The sequence below is a fragment of the Mus caroli genome, unplaced genomic scaffold, assembly GCF_978045245.1.
Source record: "Mus caroli unplaced genomic scaffold, Mus_caroli_1 scaffold_8, whole genome shotgun sequence".
Classification (NCBI taxonomy): domain Eukaryota; kingdom Metazoa; phylum Chordata; class Mammalia; order Rodentia; family Muridae; genus Mus; species Mus caroli.
This window is the reverse complement of record NW_028227263.1, coordinates 3905655-3922372: the sequence shown is the minus strand read 5'-3', so window position 1 is coordinate 3922372 and position 16718 is coordinate 3905655. Positions and strand designations below refer to the sequence as shown.

The window sequence follows — 16718 nt, the reverse complement described above, 5'->3', positions numbered from 1 at the left end:
GAGTTTGGTTTTGATATAGGATTTTTTGAAACAAGATTGCCCTGGCTGTCCTGGAACTCACTGTGTAGACTATGTAGACCTCAAAGTCAGAGATCTGCCTGGCTCTGCCTCTTGAGTGCTGGGATTAAAGGCATGTGCCACCACCACTCCTGGCTTGTATGTGTGTGTGTTCTTTAACTCTCATCAGTTTGAGACACATGTCAGGGCTCCCTCAGTGCTGTCTATGTTACCATAGAAACCTGATTGTCCAGTCAGGCCACTGAGGATCCAGAGCTTTCTGCCTTCTTCCCCTGTCAGGCCACAGGCCAACTGAGAAAAGCCCCGTTAGCATACAGAGGCTAACAGCTCCATACAGATTCTTCCTCAATTTTCATGAATAAAGCTGCCTGTTTCCTACCTAAAAGAAACGCTGGTGGCACTGGAGGCTCCCTCCTTTAATCCCAGCCCTCGGAGGCAGAGGCAGGTGGCTGTCAGTGAGTTCAAAGACAACTTGGTCTATAGAGAATTCCAGAACAACTAGCTCCACATAGAGACCCTGTCTGGAAGAAAGAAGGGGGGGGAGAGAGGGAGACTGGACTGGGGTTGAGCCTCACCACTTGAGTGCCCTTCCCCCAATCCAGTCTCCCTTGCCCCTTCCTCTTAGGGAGGTTAGCTTTGTCTTGCTAGCTAGGAGGACCACAAAGAGGTTTCCCACAGAAAGGTACTCCAGCTGTCCTACAAAGGCACATGCCTTTAATCCCAGCACTCCAGTATGGGGCACATCCTCTGTTCCAGGCCAGATCATGCCCTTTACCCCACGGTCCGGGCTCAGCTGGCCTCGTTATCTCCAGACAGACAACGCGGACTCTGACCATATACGTGCCCACGCAAGTCCAGTGGGCTCTCACGTGTGCAGCACCCCCACCCCTGGCAGAAATAACTCCAGCCTCGGCTCTGGAGCGTCCACACTGCTGGGACACGTGTGCGCGGGGAGCGCGCCCGGCAGAGCCGGGACCGAGCACGGCCTTCCACACCCAGAGACAGCCGGTCGATGTACCCATTAGGTTCAGGCTCCGCCGGAGCCGCAGTGTCTGAGCAGATGTCACCTCTCCCAGCCACCCATGCCACCCTTTTTCCTCCCTGCAACCCAGCCAGATTTGGGTGGGCGCCACGGGAACTGACCGGCTAGCACTCACCACACTGCAGCCGCCGGGATCGCTTCCCCGCTGTGCCGCGCGCGGGGCCTGCACCTAGGCGGGGAGGCGCGTCTCTCGGAGGCGCGCCCGCTCCGCCCTAAGTTTTTGCTGCCTTCGGCTCCCCCTCCCGGCCGGCGTGGCCACTACCACAGCCTCAGGCCACCCTTGAGGGAGTGGGCTTTCTGGCTTATCCTAGGCCCTCCTTGTTCTTATCTCAAAGCCCGGACTGAGAATAGGTAGGAGGGAAGCGTGGGAATGGGATGGTCTGGGGAAGGTTTGGTCCCGGAGCTTTACGAGAGATGCTCCTTAGACACCGCCCATAAGACTCTGGTGGGCAGGGCTTATGCAGCATTCTGTCACAGATGACTTTGTATCCTTACCTGCTGCAGAGTTACTATGTAGAATGGTTCCTCCCCACCCCTGGGGAATATTACTCATCAGCGCCTAGAGATGGCTCACTGAGCAAAGGTTTGCAACTAAGCCGAGTGACCCCGAGTTCATTCACATAGATGGCGGGGGGGGGGGGGGGATGATCTCTGCAAAGGTATTCTGTCTCACACACACAATAAATAGCTTTTATTTTATATGTATGGATGTTTTGCCTGCATACTTGTCTGCACACATGTGTGCCTGGTGTCTGTGGGGGCCAGAGGAAGGGGCTGACCCTTCAGAACTGGAGTTACAGATTGTCATGAGCCATCAGGTAGGTAGAGGAAACTGAAACTAGGTTCCCTGAAGGAGCAGCTAGTGTTGGTAACTACTGAGCCATCTCTCCCTCCAGGCTTTCTCTGCTCCCATCTTAGCAGGAGGGCCTGGCATGGTAGCAAGTATGGGCAACCTGCTCTCTATCCTTTATGTAAAACAATCTCTGAGATGCACTCACTGCGAGTTGGAGGCTAGCTTGGGCTAGACAGTGAGTGGGTTTTTTGTATGCTGGGGCACTGGAGCACACGGGTGAGGTAGAAGGATAGGGCTCTGCCCACTGGCCGAGTCAAGTTTAAAGCTATCTCTGTAAGCCTAGGCCTGTGCAGACTCTGGAGTCTGTGAAGCCGAGGTACCAGGCAGAGTAGAATCCTCAGGGGCCAGCCCTGTGCGTCGAATGCTGTCCTGGTACTTGTGGCGGCCAAGCTCCAAGATGGCACGCACCTCTTCAGCCACATCCCGCCGGTCACTCTGTTCCAAGGCCTGTACCAGGTGTCCCACAGCTCCAGGCTGTCCAGTCTGGCGCTCAGCCCAAGAGAAGAGCATGTGTCGGACCTGGCCATCCAGGTCATCCCTGGAGGGGTGGTGATGAAGGCGTTTGCCAAGGAACATACAGAGAGGCTCAACATACCTCAAAAGTTCCTTGGGCTAGTGACCAGACCCTCCTTTTCCAGGTTGGTATTTGCTCCGTCCCCACCTCCTTGAAAGCTTTCAGCTAATGTGCAGGGGGTGGAGGGTGGGGGAGATGCCAGCCTTGAACCCGAGGCTGGGAGTCAGCAGGATCACTAAAACTCCTGAAGCTCACCTGAATTCATGGCGGATACGCTGTAGCTTATGGTAGGGCATGCCTAGATGCAGGGCCACAGCTGGCCAGTCAGGACCTAGGCGTGAGGCCACACTCAGCAGGTTGCTCTGAGTCAGGAATCCAGTTTCTGCATCACCCAGGTTCAGAGGCATCAAGGAGAAGTCAGTCCCCTGCCCACTCCCCTGGGCACCCCGGAGTCTCTGTCAGGAGGCAAGGATACAGAAAGCTTGGACCCATTCTCTTGTCTTTGGTCACCCTGGGACTGTCTCCTCTTGTCAGCTTAAGCCTCTCCAGCCTCACCGGTAGCTTGATGGGCAAGGTGGCCATCCACAGTGCATCTGTGCCCTTCCTCTGCCGGGCAGCCCCTGCCTCTTCAGGTACCTCCACGGGAAGTGAACCCCGATAAAAGGACACCTGAGGAAGGAGCATGTGGGGTTCAGAGCTCTGACCTCGGATCCGGACACCGCAGTCCAGGATCGTGACACCTCAGCCCACCTGTCCTCGCACATCCTGAGCTTCCCGGTCCAAGGCGGTGGTAATGTACACCTCCTTTACGTTCTTCAGGTGTGAATAGAATACAAAGCAGATTCTGCCATCCACACAGTCTGGACGGTCTATGGGGGGTTGGGGGAGGGAGGGGGGAGAAGCAGATCAGTAGGAGCGGCACAAGTGTCACTCCCCAGGGCACCCTGGAAAAGAGACCTACCGGCATCTACATCAATGCCCCGCTCAAAGGCTGCAAAGAACTTCTCACCCTCAAACATCTCCACGGTCTCAGAGGGTTCAGGGCCACGGTAGCGAACCAGCAGCCGACTCAGGGTGGCATCTACCTGTGGGGCACCCACCAGGGATCAGAGGCCAAAGCTTTGTACCCAGCCTGGCCTTCAGGTCACCCTCCTGTCTTCCTGCTGCCCCACCTTGTTCCGCGGCAGGCACTGCAGCAGAACCTGCTCAGGGTCTCGGCGCCTCTGCAGCGCAATGAGGTTCACACGGTGTAGTCGCAGCCGTTCCCAGGCCTTCCGGGCCAGGCCCCCCACACAGGTTTTGGTGGTATACCAGAGCCAGTACCTGGAAGTGCCAGAGTTGAGGCGTGGCCATACAGAGGAAGGGCAGAAGGGGTCCTGCGGAAGCTAGGGGACACTGACCAGGAGAAGTGCGTGACCTGGAAGCGTGCATACAGGTGGGTGAATTCCAGTGCCACCTGAGTGGTAATGTCATCCCAGGTGGTTGTCAGGGGTGTTCGGTAGAGCAGATGCAGGTGGGAGCGGTCCAGATTGAAGCCTGGAGGGAAAATGGCAGAAGGCTGAAGCCCCTCTGAATGCTATTCCCCCCTCTAAGCACCCACCTTTAGTCCTGTGGTGTGCAGTTTCACCTGTAACACCAGGAGGCAGGGGCAACTGCACAGTGACAGGTTGTAGGAAGCTGGGGGGGCCGCTCTGTGAAAGGCACAGCAGAGGGCTTACTGATGCCTCTGATTCTTCCAGAAGGGTTCTCAGCTCTAGTCCAGCCATATGCACTACCTAGACAGAGAATCATTTCAGTGCCCTCCTGTCTGCTGAGGCACCACCTCCTGCCACCCTTGGCACTGCCCTGTCAATACCTGCATGGAGACTTGGCGAGGCTCTTCTGTAACCCCAGGGGGAAAAGTGACTCTGACCCCAGGATGACCCGAGGAGCAGAGAAGTGCTCCCTCTGGTGGCAACAGGCAAGTGTTGGATACTGGGCGTAAAACGACCAGGAACCAGGAGAAGTGGGGCACCTGGCAGCGAGCCCAGAGCCTCTGGAACAAGGGGGATGAGAGAGTCAGGGCAAGAGACAGTGGGCGAGGTGGGTGGTGTCAGGGCAAGCTGCTCCTTTCCCCTCACTCCCAAAGGCTTAGGCAGCTGTCACCTTGGGTGCCTCTTCCTCCAGTTGGGTCTCTAGGTCATTCCAGGTGTTGTTACTCCGTGTCCTCACAACTACCTCACGACAGCGACGGACTCGTGGAGGGACAAAGAGCAGCCATAAGCTCACATCCTATAGGCCACAATAGTGTGAGACGGGGCCAGGCCTAGGCCATACCTGCTCCCTACCCATCTTGGACATACTTGCTGGAAAGCCACCCCATGGGGCTGCAGCTCCAGGACACTACTAAGCAGGAAGTCATGAGGTCCCAGAGAAACCAGGCCTGGCTCGGGCAACCAGAGTCGATAGTGGATGGTGACAGGCGTGGTGGTGGCTCCTGCTGGGAACTGTAGGCGGACACCACAGGCCAGGGTCACAGAACAGCCATGGGGAGTCACAAGGAAGCTGAGCAAGAAGAGAGGTACGAGGGCTGAGAGACAAGGTACCCCAGTGTGGCCTGGGAGGCAGGGGAGACAATGTGTTCTAGCCACATTCCCACCAATACCTGTCCAAATCTGAGGTCAGCAATAGCCTGGGCATTTCTGGAACCTGGGATATGTCTGCACAAGGGACAAGCCACAGTCAGAATGGTGATGTACCTTCACCCTCTCACAGCCTGGCTATGCCCCATGCCAAGCCTACCTGGGGGACTTGGGGGTGCTGGAGAGGCCTCACCCAGAGGGTTCCCCTGCAGGCGCACAAAGGGAGCGTCTAGTAACTCAGCAGGCAGGTCTCGGAGCTGGTTGTCCCTCAGGTCAAGCCGAGTGATCAGCGGCAGGTGGGCCAAGCCAGTGGGCACTGAGGTCAGGAGGTTGCTGTGCAGAACAAGGAGCTGCAGGGACCGCAGCCCCGCTGCAGGCAAGTGCTGGCTTAGGGCTACTCATGGTGGCCCTGTGACAAGAACACTCAAACTAAAGGCTTCTGGCTCTATCACATGGTGGGACAATGACACACGTGAATTATAGGCAACCAAGAAGTAGAGAGAAAAGGGACATCTGGAAGCAGTGAAGGTTCACAGGGCAAGAGCTCACGGTACAGGGGCCTCTGTGGAAGAAGAGGGAGGGGGGCAGGGTCCTAAGACTTTAGGTTGCAGGGGGGGTGGGCACATGGGAGTGGCGCTCTGGGCAGTAGCTGACACCGTAGCTACTCACCGAGGGAAGCTGGGAGACTCTGCAGCCTGTTGGAGGCCAGATTGAGCTCACTGAGGCTGCGCAGGTTTCCGATCTCAGCGGGTATGGTGTCTAGAAGGTTCTCAGAGAGATCGAGACGCTGAAGGGTGGACAGGGACCCGAGTGTTAGGGGTAGTCTTTCTAGGCGGTTGTGTGTCACAGTGAGGAAGGTAAGAGCGGGCAGTGCCCCCAGGGCCTCGGGCAGCTCTGAGAGACGGTTGTGAGAAAGCAGCAACGCATCCAGGCCGTGCAGTTCCGGGACACAGGTAGGCAGCGTCTCCAGCCTGTTGAAGCTCAGGTCTAGGTGAGCCAGGCAGGCCAAATCACTCAGGCCAGCAGGCAGAGTGGTCAGGGTTCCATGGAGGCAGGCACCCAGGGCACCCCGGCTCTGGCCACCTGGAAGTGGGGAAGACAGCTATAGCCCTCAAGAGTGGGAGTCTCCTCCATTCAGCCCTGTCAGAGAAAGCCTCCCTTTTAAGCCAGCCAGAGGGACAAAGAAGACACCAGTTCGTAGAAGCTTACAGCATCACCCCAGGAAAACTGGGATCTACAGAGACCCAGCTGGGCACCTTCAGGGTTCTAGGCTCAGGAGACAGAGCCCAGCCAGCCTCACTTTGGGGGAGGAAGGTGATAGGGATAGGGACAAGGGCCAGTTGTGGGGTGGGGGTTCACATCTAATGTGCGGGGAGAAGAGAGGTTTGGAGCTAGGGCTGGGATAAAGATGGCCTTTGTGTCCAAGAAGTAGAGTCAAAGCTGGACAAAGATGAGGACAGGGTCAGGAAGGAGCAAAGGTACTCACCTTTGAGGACCAGGGAGCGAAGGCGCAACAGACTCCACGGAACCTTGGCTAGGGTGTCATCCAGCAGCTGAGGGTCCTCATGGGTGCTGAGCCGCAAAAACTCCACTTGCAGCAGCTGTGGGGGCTGCTGGGAACACAGGTACTGTAGCCGATGGCAGCCCCCTGGGCGTAGGTCCAAGTTCAACTGGTTCCCAGCCAGGAGAAAAGGTGCTCCAGGCCCGGCATCCACAGCCTCCAAGGTGGATATGGCAGCATCCTCTGCAGCAGCTGCAGTTTCCTCCGGCTCCTGCCCCTCCAACACTGCAGCCATCACCCATGGAAGGTCCTCGGGGACCAGACATGTCCCAGCTTGCCAAGCAAGCCTGCTTAGGCAAGGATGATAGAAGCTGGAGAAGCAGGAGGAGGAGTAGGCTGTAGGGGACCAGCTCCCCCTCCAGGTCAGAGGAACAATAACTCAGCTTGGAAACCCGGGAGCTCTTGAGACCACCAGCCCAAGAACCCAGGGCACAAGGGGAAGTGAGTGGAGTGGTCACTGCAGCCCTACGGCTTGCATCTGTACTGGATCCTTCTGCCTGGGAGGGGTACCAGGCAGGGCGACTCTGAACAGCATAGCTTGGAGAACTCTGCTTAGACCGAGGACAAGGAGAGGGTTTCCACCTCAATTCTGGAATCTGCCCAAGTGATCCCTGATCCCTACAGGGCTCTGGAAATAAGGACCTACTTTCTATCTTCACACCCAAATGCATGGGGAGAACCCAGAACCTTCTTCCACTGCAGACGTTCACTATGCCCGAGAGGGTCAGTAAACAGTGCGAAGGGGAGCCAAGAGGACTTTGGGGTTCTTGGGCTAGGACCCCATATCGCGGTCCCTAGTAGACGCTCTTGAGCCACAATTCCCAATTCACACCTCCGTCAAATGGGGAAAGCAGAGAGGGTCTCAGTAGGTGAGGAGTCGCTTTGGTCCCGCCTCTGGAGCAAACTTCCCGCCTCCCATTGAGTACCTGCCGCGCTGATCTCCCCGCCAGTCTAGGCGCGCTCCGCGCCGTCTTCCCGCCCGCGCGCTTCCGGGCGGGCCGCCCGGCGGGCTCCGCCCCTCCGGGCTAGCCAGTAGGAATTCTCCGGGATTCTTATGGATCCGTCCTTTTCTGTTGTTCACACTAAGGGAGGTCGGTGACCCGTAGGAAAACTTACACATTCAGATCTCTGCAACCCCAGACTTGTGGTGGCACTGCATAGTCTGGGTCCCAAGTGCATTCTAAGACAGGAATTTTGGGATAACAGAGTATTGTCACAATCCTTGCTAGAAGCTAGAACTTTGAATGCTGGCTTCCTGAAGGGGGAACCGCTCTAAGAAAGTAGTTCTCAGTCTGTAGGTTGCGACCTCTTTGCCAAACTTATATCTCCAAAAGATATTTACACTGAGATTCATAACAGCAGCAAAATTCCAGTGATGAAGTAGCAGGAATAATTTTATGGTTGGGGTCACCACATCATGGGAACTGTCAAAGCATAAGGAAGGTTGAGACTCAGAGTCTCCAGGACTTCCATCTCAGGCTTTGCAGTGAAGTCCAGCTTGTTGGAGCTAACCATTGATCATAACTGTGGGCCAACTGCCTAGGCAGTGAGTTGCCTGGCTTTTCCTCCCTGATTTAGGTGGGTCTCAACACAAATAAACTTGAGATAAAAGTTCTTGCCTGCTGGGCGTGGTGGGCACGCCTTTAATCCCAGCACTCTGGGATCACTACATAGTGAGTTCCAGGACAACCAGGGCTATACAGAGAAACCCTGTCTCGAAAGAACTTGACTAAGTCCTTTAGTTGGTTAATATTGAAGCCAACACCCAGAATGCTCAGTGGAGCTGGTGGACTGGAAATGACCAAGTGACTGTTCTACAGTCTAAGTGATGGGCAAGCTTCCTGCAAGGCCTCTCTGCCTTCATTCTAGTACCTTCTCACTGTTTCCATAAAGGTGCCAGAGGGTGCTTTATAAAAACCAGCCCCAGGGGCTTAATATAATTGTGCTCACTTCAAGTGCAGTGCCTAGCTGAGATGGGAGAACTGCCACCCCGGCTGCACAGCAAGACCTGTCTCAAAAGCAATCATCCTAGGAATAGTCCTTAAGTTTATATTCATGAGCATGGTGGTATATACCTTTAATCTGCAAAAGAGCTCTTCACCATTGAGCCATCTCTCCAGCTATTTTGGGTATTATTTTAGTTAAAAAAAAAATTCACAGCCAGCCGGGCAGTGATGATGCACACCTTTTTTTTTTTTTTTTTTTTTTTTTTTGGTTTTTCGAGACAGGGTTTCTCTGTGTAGCCCTGGCTGTCCTGGCACTCACTTTGTAGACCAGGCTGGCCTCGAACTCAGAAATCCGCCTGCCTCTGCCTCCCGAGTGCTGGGACTAAAGGCGTGCGCCACCACGCCCGGCTTGATGCACACCTTTAATCCCAGCATTTGGGAGGCAGAGGCAGGCGAATTTCTGAGTTGGAGGCCAGCCTGGTTTACGGAGTGAGTTCCAGGACAGCCAGCAGGGCTACACAGAGAAACCCTGTCTCCCTGTTTCGTAAAAAAAAAAAAAAAAAAAAAAAAAATAATGCCAGGTTTGGTGTGTGTGTGTTTAATTCCACCCAGTACTATGGAAGTAGAGGCAAGTGGATTTCTGTGAGTTCCAGACAAGCCAAAGTTACATGACAGGACAATGTCTCAAAATTAAAGAAAACAGAAGTTTGGAGAAATGGCTCAGCAGTTAAGAGCACTTGCAGAACAATTTTTTTTTTTTTTTTTTTTTTTTTTTTTGGTTTTTCGAGGCAGGGTTTCTCTGTGTAGCCTTGGCTGTCCTGGAACTCATTCTGTAGACCAGGCTGGCCTCGAACTCAGAAATCCGCCTGCCTCTGCCTCCCGAGTGCTGGGACTAAAGGCGTGCGCCACCACACCCGGCATGCCCACACTTTTAATCCCAGCACATAAGAGGCAGATCCTGGGACTGGAGAGATGGCTCAGCAGTTAAGGGCACTGCTCTTCCAGAGGTTTAATTCCCAGCAACCACTTGGTGGCTCACAACCATCTGTAATGGGGTCCAATGCCCTCTTCTGATAATGGTGTTCCCTTATACATAAAATAAATAAGTTGGGCTGTTTGTTTGTTTGTTTGTTTGTTTTTCTAGACAGGGTTTCTCTGTATAGCCCTGGCTGTCCTGGAACTCACTTTGTAGATCAGGCTGGCCTCGAACTCAGAAATCTGCCTGCTTCTGCCTCCCGAGTGCGAGTGCTGGGATTAAAGGTCACCATGCCCGGCTTTTTTTTTTTTTTTTTTAAGAGGCAGATCCTGTGGATCTCGGGGAGTAGAAGTGAGGAGAGGAAGAGAGGTCTCCAGAGCCTAGTGTAGAGACACAGTTTTTTTGAAAGAGGGTCTCTCTGTGTAGCCTTGGCTATCCTAAACCTGCCTCTCCCTCCCAAGTACTGGAATTAAAGGCATGCAACACCTCCTCCCAACGAGGCAAAGGTTTACTTTTTTTTTCTTTTAAATATTTACTTATTTGTTTTACACGAGTGTCTTGATACACACCAGAAGAGGGAATCAAATCCCAATTACAGATGGTTGTGATATGTGGGTGCTGGGAATTGAACTCAAGACCTCTGGAAGAGCAGTCAACGTTAAAACTATTAACCCCTGAGCCATCTCTTCAGTCAAAAAGCTTTTGATCCCAACACTCTAGAGGCAGAGGCAGGCAATCTCGTGAGTTCTTGGCCAACCTGGTCTACACAGAGGTCCAGGATACCCAAGAGTATATAGAGAAACCTGTTTCAAAAGAAAAAGAAAAAAAAAAAGGAGGAGGATGTTTGTAGATATGGCCGTAATCACTAGGCCCCAGACAGCTCGCCCAACTTTTCCAAACCAGCTGAACTTGGGAGCCATCAGCCCCAGCCCGACTTAGGACCTCTGGTGCCCAAGAACAGGAAGGACCCATAGCACCACAGTTTGAACCAATAGCCGCCCACCCAGTCCACGTGCAACAAGAAAAGGCTAGAAGGGAGCACACTTCCGGTATGAAGGTCTTTTAGTGAAGCATCATGGGATTTGTAGTTCGCCTTAATGGGACCAGGGCGGGGCCTTCGCACTGCATTTTGGGAGCTGTGGAGCCGAGTGGCATGCTGGAAACCCGAGGAGTTAAAGGGGGCTTGAACGCTTCGCCCGTGCCCGCATGGATTTCTGGAGACTCTCGTTCATGTTGCAGAAGCCCCTGGCACTTCAAAAATCCCTCGCTTTTTTTTTTGTGGGGAAGACATGACAGGGAAATCTCTTCCTTCCGGTGCAACCTTTTCGTCAATGGGAGGCGTCCCCGTGCGCCGCCGTGCGCTTCCCGGGGGCTTCTGGGTAGCGGTTTACCCCCGCCCACTGCGTCAGCGTCTTCCTTTCGCCGCCGGACGCCGCCGAGGTCGCACGCGTGAGGTCTGTCCCCCGCAGCCGAGTGAGTAGCCTGGCCGCCTGGGCCGCGAACAGTGGTGGGGACTGCGGGGTGGACCGCGGCCGGGAGGCGAGGGTGGCGCAGCCTTCCGTGATCGGAGGCCTGGCGCCTCACGTGGCCTCACTTGCTGCCTAAAATGGAGAAGGAAGCAGAAGGCCTCTCGGATAACCTCACCACCGTACTCTCTCTCTGCCCCATTTAGCATGCGCTACGTCGCCTCTTACCTGCTGGCCGCCCTCGGGGGCAACTCCTCTCCTAGCGCCAAAGACATCAAGAAAATACTAGACAGCGTGGGCATCGAGGCGGACGATGACCGGCTCAACAAGGTAGCTTGCTGCTTGCTTGGACCCGCTGGATCCAAATGTCTACCATTGGCGGTCCTTATCCTATTATGCTCGGATTTTACTTTAAGAAAAAAATGTAGATAACCTGTTGAAAAGGATGGATGGAGGAGGCCTACACCCATCTTAGTCATAGTTTTCTCTTTAGTCCTTTTGAGGACCTTGTGCAATCGAAGAAGTCAGTCTTGATAATCGTGCTTTTATAGAAGTTTAATACATCTCATGTTGTGTGATCTTATTTTTTGAGACAAGGCCTCACCGTGTTACTCTGGCTAACCTGGAACTCACTATATGTAAACCAGTTTCCTAAGTCTCTTTTTTTTTTTTTTTTTTTTTTTAAACTAGCTTTGCAGTAAAGGATGTATGTGTGTAGATACCAACAGAGGCATCTGTGTCTCCTTGGATCTATAGTGCTGGGAACCAAACTCTAGGATATGGCAGAATCTAAGTCTTTAGCAATAGAGCTACCTCATCACCCCTTAAAATTCCTCAAGAAAGGCATCCCCCCCCCCATGTTGTACACAGAACCTAAACTTGACAGACCGTTAGAATTTTAGTATCTAGAACTTCCTATTGCCTTTGTTGAGAAGACCCAGCACTATCTCATGGCTAGTTCCTGGGAGTTGAGCAGGTCCAGTATCTTCAGGAGACCTTCCCGTGCCTTGCATTGCTGACTGCTGGCTGTGGTTGTCTTCCCCAGGTCATCAGTGAGCTGAATGGAAAGAACATTGAGGATGTCATCGCTCAGGGTGAGTTCCTGGGAAGTTGGCCTGTTTGTGGTCCATCCTAATACCTGCTGGTCAGCCAGTGATCTGCCAGGCTTCGCTTGTGGACCAGAGCATCCTAGAAACACTGCCAGAGTTGTGCAAGGCCTTTTCATTTTAGGCTTGTGCCTGCAGCGCTTCTGGACACACTTAGAAGCTGGCAGTGGGGTCACTTTATGGTTTCTACGAGGATGTGTGAAAACCTTTTCTGTGAGCAGGGACTGGGGATGCTAAATATTGGTGCAGTTTGTTTCTTTTGTTTTTTTTTTTTTTTTTTGGACAGGGTTTCTCTGTGTAGCCCTGGCTGTCCTGGAACTCATTCCTTAGATCAGGCTGGCCTTGAACTCAGAAATCTGCCTGCCTCCGCCTCCCGAGTGCTGAGATTAAAGGTGTGTGCCACCACGCCCAGCTTGAACTTTTTTTTTTAAAGATTTATTTATTATTATAAGTAAGTACACTGTAGCTGTCTTCTGACACACCACAAGAGGGCGTCAGGTCTCATTAGGGATGGTTGTAAGCCACCATGTGGTTGCTGGGATTTGAACTCTGGACCTTCAGAAGAGCAGTCGGGTGCTCTTACCCACTGAGCCATCTCACCAGCCCGAACTTTTTTTTAAATTAGGTATTTTTCTCATTTACATTTCAAATGCTATCCCAAAAGTCCCCCATAACTCCCCCCACTCCCACTTCTTGGCCCTGGTGTTCCCCTGTACTGAGGCATATAAAATTTGTAAGACCAAGGAGCCTCTTCCCAACGATGGCCGACTAGGCCATCTTCTGCTACATATGCAGCTAGAGACATGAGCTCTGGGGGGAGGGTACTGGTTAGTTCATATTGTTCCACCTATAGAGTTGCAAACCCCTTTAGCTCCTTCGGTACTTTCTCTTGCTCCTCCATTGGGGGCTCTGTGTTCCAGCCAATAGCTGACTGTGAGCATCCACTTCTGTGTTTGCCAGGCACCAGCATAGCCTCACAAGAGGCAACTATATCAGGGTCCTTTCAGCAAAATCTTGCTGGCGTATGCAGTGGTGTCAGCATTAGGAGGATCCCCAGCATTAGGATGGATCCCCAGGCATGGCAGTCTCTAGATGGTCCATCCTTTCGTCTCAGCTCTAAACTTTGTCTCTGTAACTCCTTCCATGGGTGTTTTGTTCCTAATTCTAAGAAGGGGCAAAGTGTCCAGAAATTTTTTAAAAATTTACTTGGGGGCAGGGTTTATTTTGAGTGGCCCTGGCTATCCTGGAACTCACTGTATAAGGTCAGGTCAGGTTGTCGTCAAACTCATAATCCACCTGCCTCTTCCTTCCAAGTGCTGGGTTATAGATGTGTCTCACCACCTCCCAGCTTATTTTGTTCCTGTGGTTTTTAAGGTTTTTGAGACGGCAGTTAAGACAAAGTGTCTCTGTTTAGCCCACGCTGGCATTAAACTCCGATCCCCTACTGGGACTACATGCCTAGCTTGTCCATCTTGTGGGGGTTTTTTGTTTGTTTGTTTTTTGTTTTTTTAAGATTTATATGTAAGTACACTGTAGCTGCCTTCAGACAGTCCAGAAGAGGGTGTCAGATCTCAGTACGGATGGTTGTGAGCCACCATGTGGTTGCTGGGAATTGAACTCGGGACCTTAGGAAGAGCAGTCAGTGCTCTTAACCACTGAGCAATCTCTCCAGCCCGTCCATCTTGTTAAGGTGGAAGTCAGAATGGTGCTAATTCCAGTTTCTTTTCTTTAGTGTATCAGAATGCAGGGAAAGAAGTCTTCAATGGTATTCGATGTTCCTAGATGTGTGCAAAGCTGCTTTGTGTTTGGAGTGAAAGCAGGTGGCAGTGGTTTTAAGTGAGCAGCCCCGCTGCTGTGATAACTTCCCTCACAGGGTCTGGGTTCTGGTCTCATGTTCTTTTTATTTTATGTAGGTGTTGGCAAGCTGGCCAGTGTGCCTGCTGGTGGGGCTGTGGCTGTCTCTGCTGCCCCTGGCTCTGCAGCACCTGCTGCTGGTTCTGCCCCTGCTGCAGGTAAATGGAGGTCTGAGTGGGTGGTAAAGGGGGTTGGTGCAAGGTTTATTGTTGCTTGGGGCTCCTGGGACAACCTGGATGAGTTCTTGGGGCAGTGCTTACTATGGTGTCCTCCACAGCAGAGGAGAAGAAAGATGAGAAGAAGGAGGAGTCCGAGGAGTCGGATGACGACATGGGATTTGGCTTGTTTGATTAAATTCCTGCTCCCCTGCAAATAAAGTCTTTTTATGTATCTTGAGTAGTCTTTAAACATTTTGTCAACGTGTGCTATGCTGTGTCTTCAGCCTGGGCCCCACCCGAGTTGGGTCAGTGCTGGGAGGAGGATCCTCAAGGTCCCTTTACTTAGTAGGGCCTTGGCTTTAGAGAACTGTCTGGGCTTGTGTGATGGATCCTTGCAGCTTTTGTTAAATATTCTGGGAAAACAAGTTATGGGAAATATGAGCCTGAATTGAAATGTTTTTGGTTTTGTTTTGTTTTTTGAGTAGCACAGGCTCTGCTGTAAGAGTGGTTCATAGGTCACTATTCCACTTAGCTTGACAGTGAGGGTGTCCCTAAGTTTCCCTATAAGGCTTGTGGTGTCAAGGTACAGTTTCAGAGTGTTAGCTTTCTAATGGCTGGTTCTCTACATTTTGCATTTATAAGTACATTACAGCTGTCCTCGGACACACCAGAAGAGGGCGTCAGATCTCATTATGGATGGTTGTGAGCCACCATATGGTTGCTGGGATTTGAACTCAGGACCTTTGGGAGAGCAGTCAGTGTGCTCTTACCTGGTCTGGCAGTCTTTTAGGGAGACAGATGAGTGTTACACAGAGGATAGAGATCACTCTGCTTCCTGTGGCAAGGAATAAAATATGGCCACAACCAGGAAGGGTGGTGGATGTAGAAAAGACAGCTAACACCCTTTGAGGTGATTTGTAAGGGAGCAGGTAGAAATGGGGCTAGGGGTAGGAGGGTCCAGGGTTCTGGGCACAATTGTAGCCTGTACCCTGAAGGAAGGGAGGGGCTTGTGCTGCTTAAGGTTCTTATAAGGTTGTTCATGGGAGTTTACCCAGCCTCAGGATTCTGAGAAAGGCTAGCCCTGTTCTTGGCACCAGCATCTCCCAGGAGCCTGAAGGGTGTGTGCCCAAACAGCCTTACCCTCTGTGGAAATGAGAGCAGAGGTCCTACTGAGCTGGGGCAGCACTGTCCCTCAGGCCCATTACTGGAACAAAAATAGTAGAGAGGACCTTAAGTTGTTAGCTTCCTGTGAGCACCATGATAAGCCCCGGGCTTACTGTGGGCTTCTACCCTAAACTCAGTCATATTAATCATGACATACCCGTGTACATTTCACCTTGACAACCTTTGGTCTCACTAGCCAGCATAGGACAAGTTTACCTAGTATAAAGAACCTTTAAAAGCCTGGTGTGGTGGCGCATGCTTTTAATCCCAGCAGTTGGGAGGCAGAGGTGGGCGAATTTCTGAGTTCGAAGCCAGCCTGGTCTACAGAGTTGAGTTCCAGGACAGCCAGGGCTACACAGAAAAACCAAAAAATAAAAAGAACCTTTAAAAATCAAATATTTTGAGCCAGGCAATGGCAGCTCACACCTTTAATCCCAGGATCAGCAGGTAGAGGCAGCTGAGTAAGAAAAGGTAAGTTGTGGACTGGGTACAGAGGCAGACTTTGCCTAGACACCCCAGGTTCAAACCCCAGGATCTTCAACTAAAAAGTCAAATTGTGGAAATTGTGAATGTTTGCTTATCAGCAGACTGAAGATCCCAGCATCTAAATTGGGTGACACACAAATACCTGTACCTCCTAATCTATAGGGTTCTGCATCCCTTTGATTTTTGGGTACATAATTTTTTTTTTTAAATCAGGGACTAAAGAGATGGCTTAGTGGGTAAAAGCACTGTTAGCATAGGACCCAGGTTCTCTTTCCAGTATCCATATTAGGTATTGGGTGGCTTGGTGGTTCAGAGTCCTCTAGCTCTGGGGATTGGTCTCTTGCAGCCTCTGTACCTGCACTCAGGTGATCATAAGCAGAAGCTGTTGTGGTCCAAGGTGGTGAGTAGGAGCTGTAAAATGTCTTGAGTTCAGGACAACCAGGCCCACAGAGACTGCTCACCCACCTTGGATGCTCTGTCCTTAACTGATTGCCAGAGCTCAGCTCAGTAGCCCCAGAAATATCCCACGTTTTGACTGTACAGTGGGTTGGGACACCGTTGACCTCACCTATTGGTGCACTTATGCTAGGTGTGACGTGGCCCACTACAGGATGGGTCATTGTGACTTTAGAGAAATGTCTCCAGGACCCCTTGGACCTGTGACCTAAACTTATTTCCCTACATCTACCAGCCCTACCATGTTTCCTTCTTCATTCCCAAGTGCAGCCAGCCCTGGCACCATTCACCCAGCTCTCACCCTGCTGATGCACACTTCCTTCTCTTGATGGCTCACATCCAAGGGTTTTCAACATAACTGACCAGACCACCTGCCAAGGAACTGTACTCCGTTTTCTGAGAAAACTTCACAAACAAAATGGCTAATTAACTGCTTCAAACAGCCTCCTCATGACGTGTGAGGATCCCCTTATTTTCAACAAACTTCTGCTGCAAGC

General features: G+C 52.1%; 2 protein-coding genes and 1 non-coding gene across 6 annotated transcripts; 2 read left to right on the top strand and 1 right to left on the bottom strand.

Moving 5' to 3' along the window:
• Positions 1–1759: 1759 nt before the first annotated feature.
• Pidd1 (p53-induced death domain protein 1) lies at positions 1760–7639 on the bottom strand. 3 transcript variants are annotated; one of them, XM_085841154.1, is made up of 16 exons: positions 7442–7639; positions 6535–6920; positions 5718–6131; positions 5209–5418; positions 5072–5126; positions 4770–4971; positions 4573–4698; positions 4283–4462; positions 4055–4202; positions 3828–3963; positions 3600–3750; positions 3437–3512; positions 3178–3296; positions 2983–3096; positions 2683–2882; positions 1760–2451 (listed from the first exon to the last, which is right to left on the bottom strand). In XM_085841154.1, exons 2-16 carry the CDS (start codon positions 6842–6844, stop codon positions 2193–2195), a joined length of 2700 nt encoding a protein of 899 aa, XP_085697280.1. In that variant the 5' UTR covers positions 6845–6920; positions 7442–7639; the 3' UTR covers positions 1760–2192. The 3 variants fall into 3 exon arrangements, with proteins under 3 accessions (XP_085697280.1, XP_085697279.1, XP_021023344.1); XM_085841153.1 differs by having other exon boundaries at positions 3389–3512; positions 7442–7636; XM_021167685.3 differs by having other exon boundaries at positions 3389–3512; positions 7536–7571.
• A 3249-nt stretch (positions 7640–10888) lies between these two features.
• Rplp2 (ribosomal protein lateral stalk subunit P2) lies at positions 10889–14353 on the top strand. 2 transcript variants are annotated; one of them, XM_021167618.3, is made up of 5 exons: positions 10889–11004; positions 11204–11327; positions 12043–12091; positions 14017–14115; positions 14238–14353. In XM_021167618.3, the coding sequence occupies exons 2-5, from the start codon at positions 11205–11207 to the stop codon at positions 14309–14311; spliced, it is 345 nt and encodes a 114-aa protein (XP_021023277.1). In that variant the 5' UTR covers positions 10889–11004; position 11204; the 3' UTR covers positions 14312–14353. The 2 variants fall into 2 exon arrangements, with proteins under 2 accessions (XP_021023277.1, XP_021023275.1); XM_021167616.3 differs by having other exon boundaries at positions 14235–14353.
• Positions 12120–12256, top strand: LOC115031626 (small nucleolar RNA SNORA52). Its single transcript, XR_003837299.1, has one exon. It is a non-coding gene; the product is annotated as a small nucleolar RNA SNORA52 (small nucleolar RNA).
• Positions 14354–16718: the final 2365 nt, after the last annotated feature.

Coding starts and splice junctions, on each gene's coding strand:
- Rplp2 (XM_021167616.3), top strand. CDS start 11,205: ATGCGCTACGTCGCCTCTTACCTGCTGGCCGCCCTCGGGGGCAACTCC. Junction 11,328..12,042: donor ACGATGACCGGCTCAACAAG/GTAGCTTGCTGC, acceptor TGTCTTCCCCAG/GTCATCAGTGAGCTGAATGG. Junction 14,116..14,234: donor TGGTTCTGCCCCTGCTGCAG/GTAAATGGAGGT, acceptor TGTCCTCCACAG/CAGAGGAGAAGAAAGATGAG.
- Pidd1 (XM_085841153.1), bottom strand. CDS start 6,844: ATGGCTGCAGTGTTGGAGGGGCAGGAGCCGGAGGAAACTGCAGCTGCT. Junction 3,964..4,054: donor CCTGCCTCCTGGTGTTACAG/GTGAAACTGCAC, acceptor TTTTCCCTCCAG/GCTTCAATCTGGACCGCTCC. Junction 3,097..3,177: donor CTCAGGATGTGCGAGGACAG/GTGGGCTGAGGT, acceptor CTCCTTCCTCAG/GTGTCCTTTTATCGGGGTTC.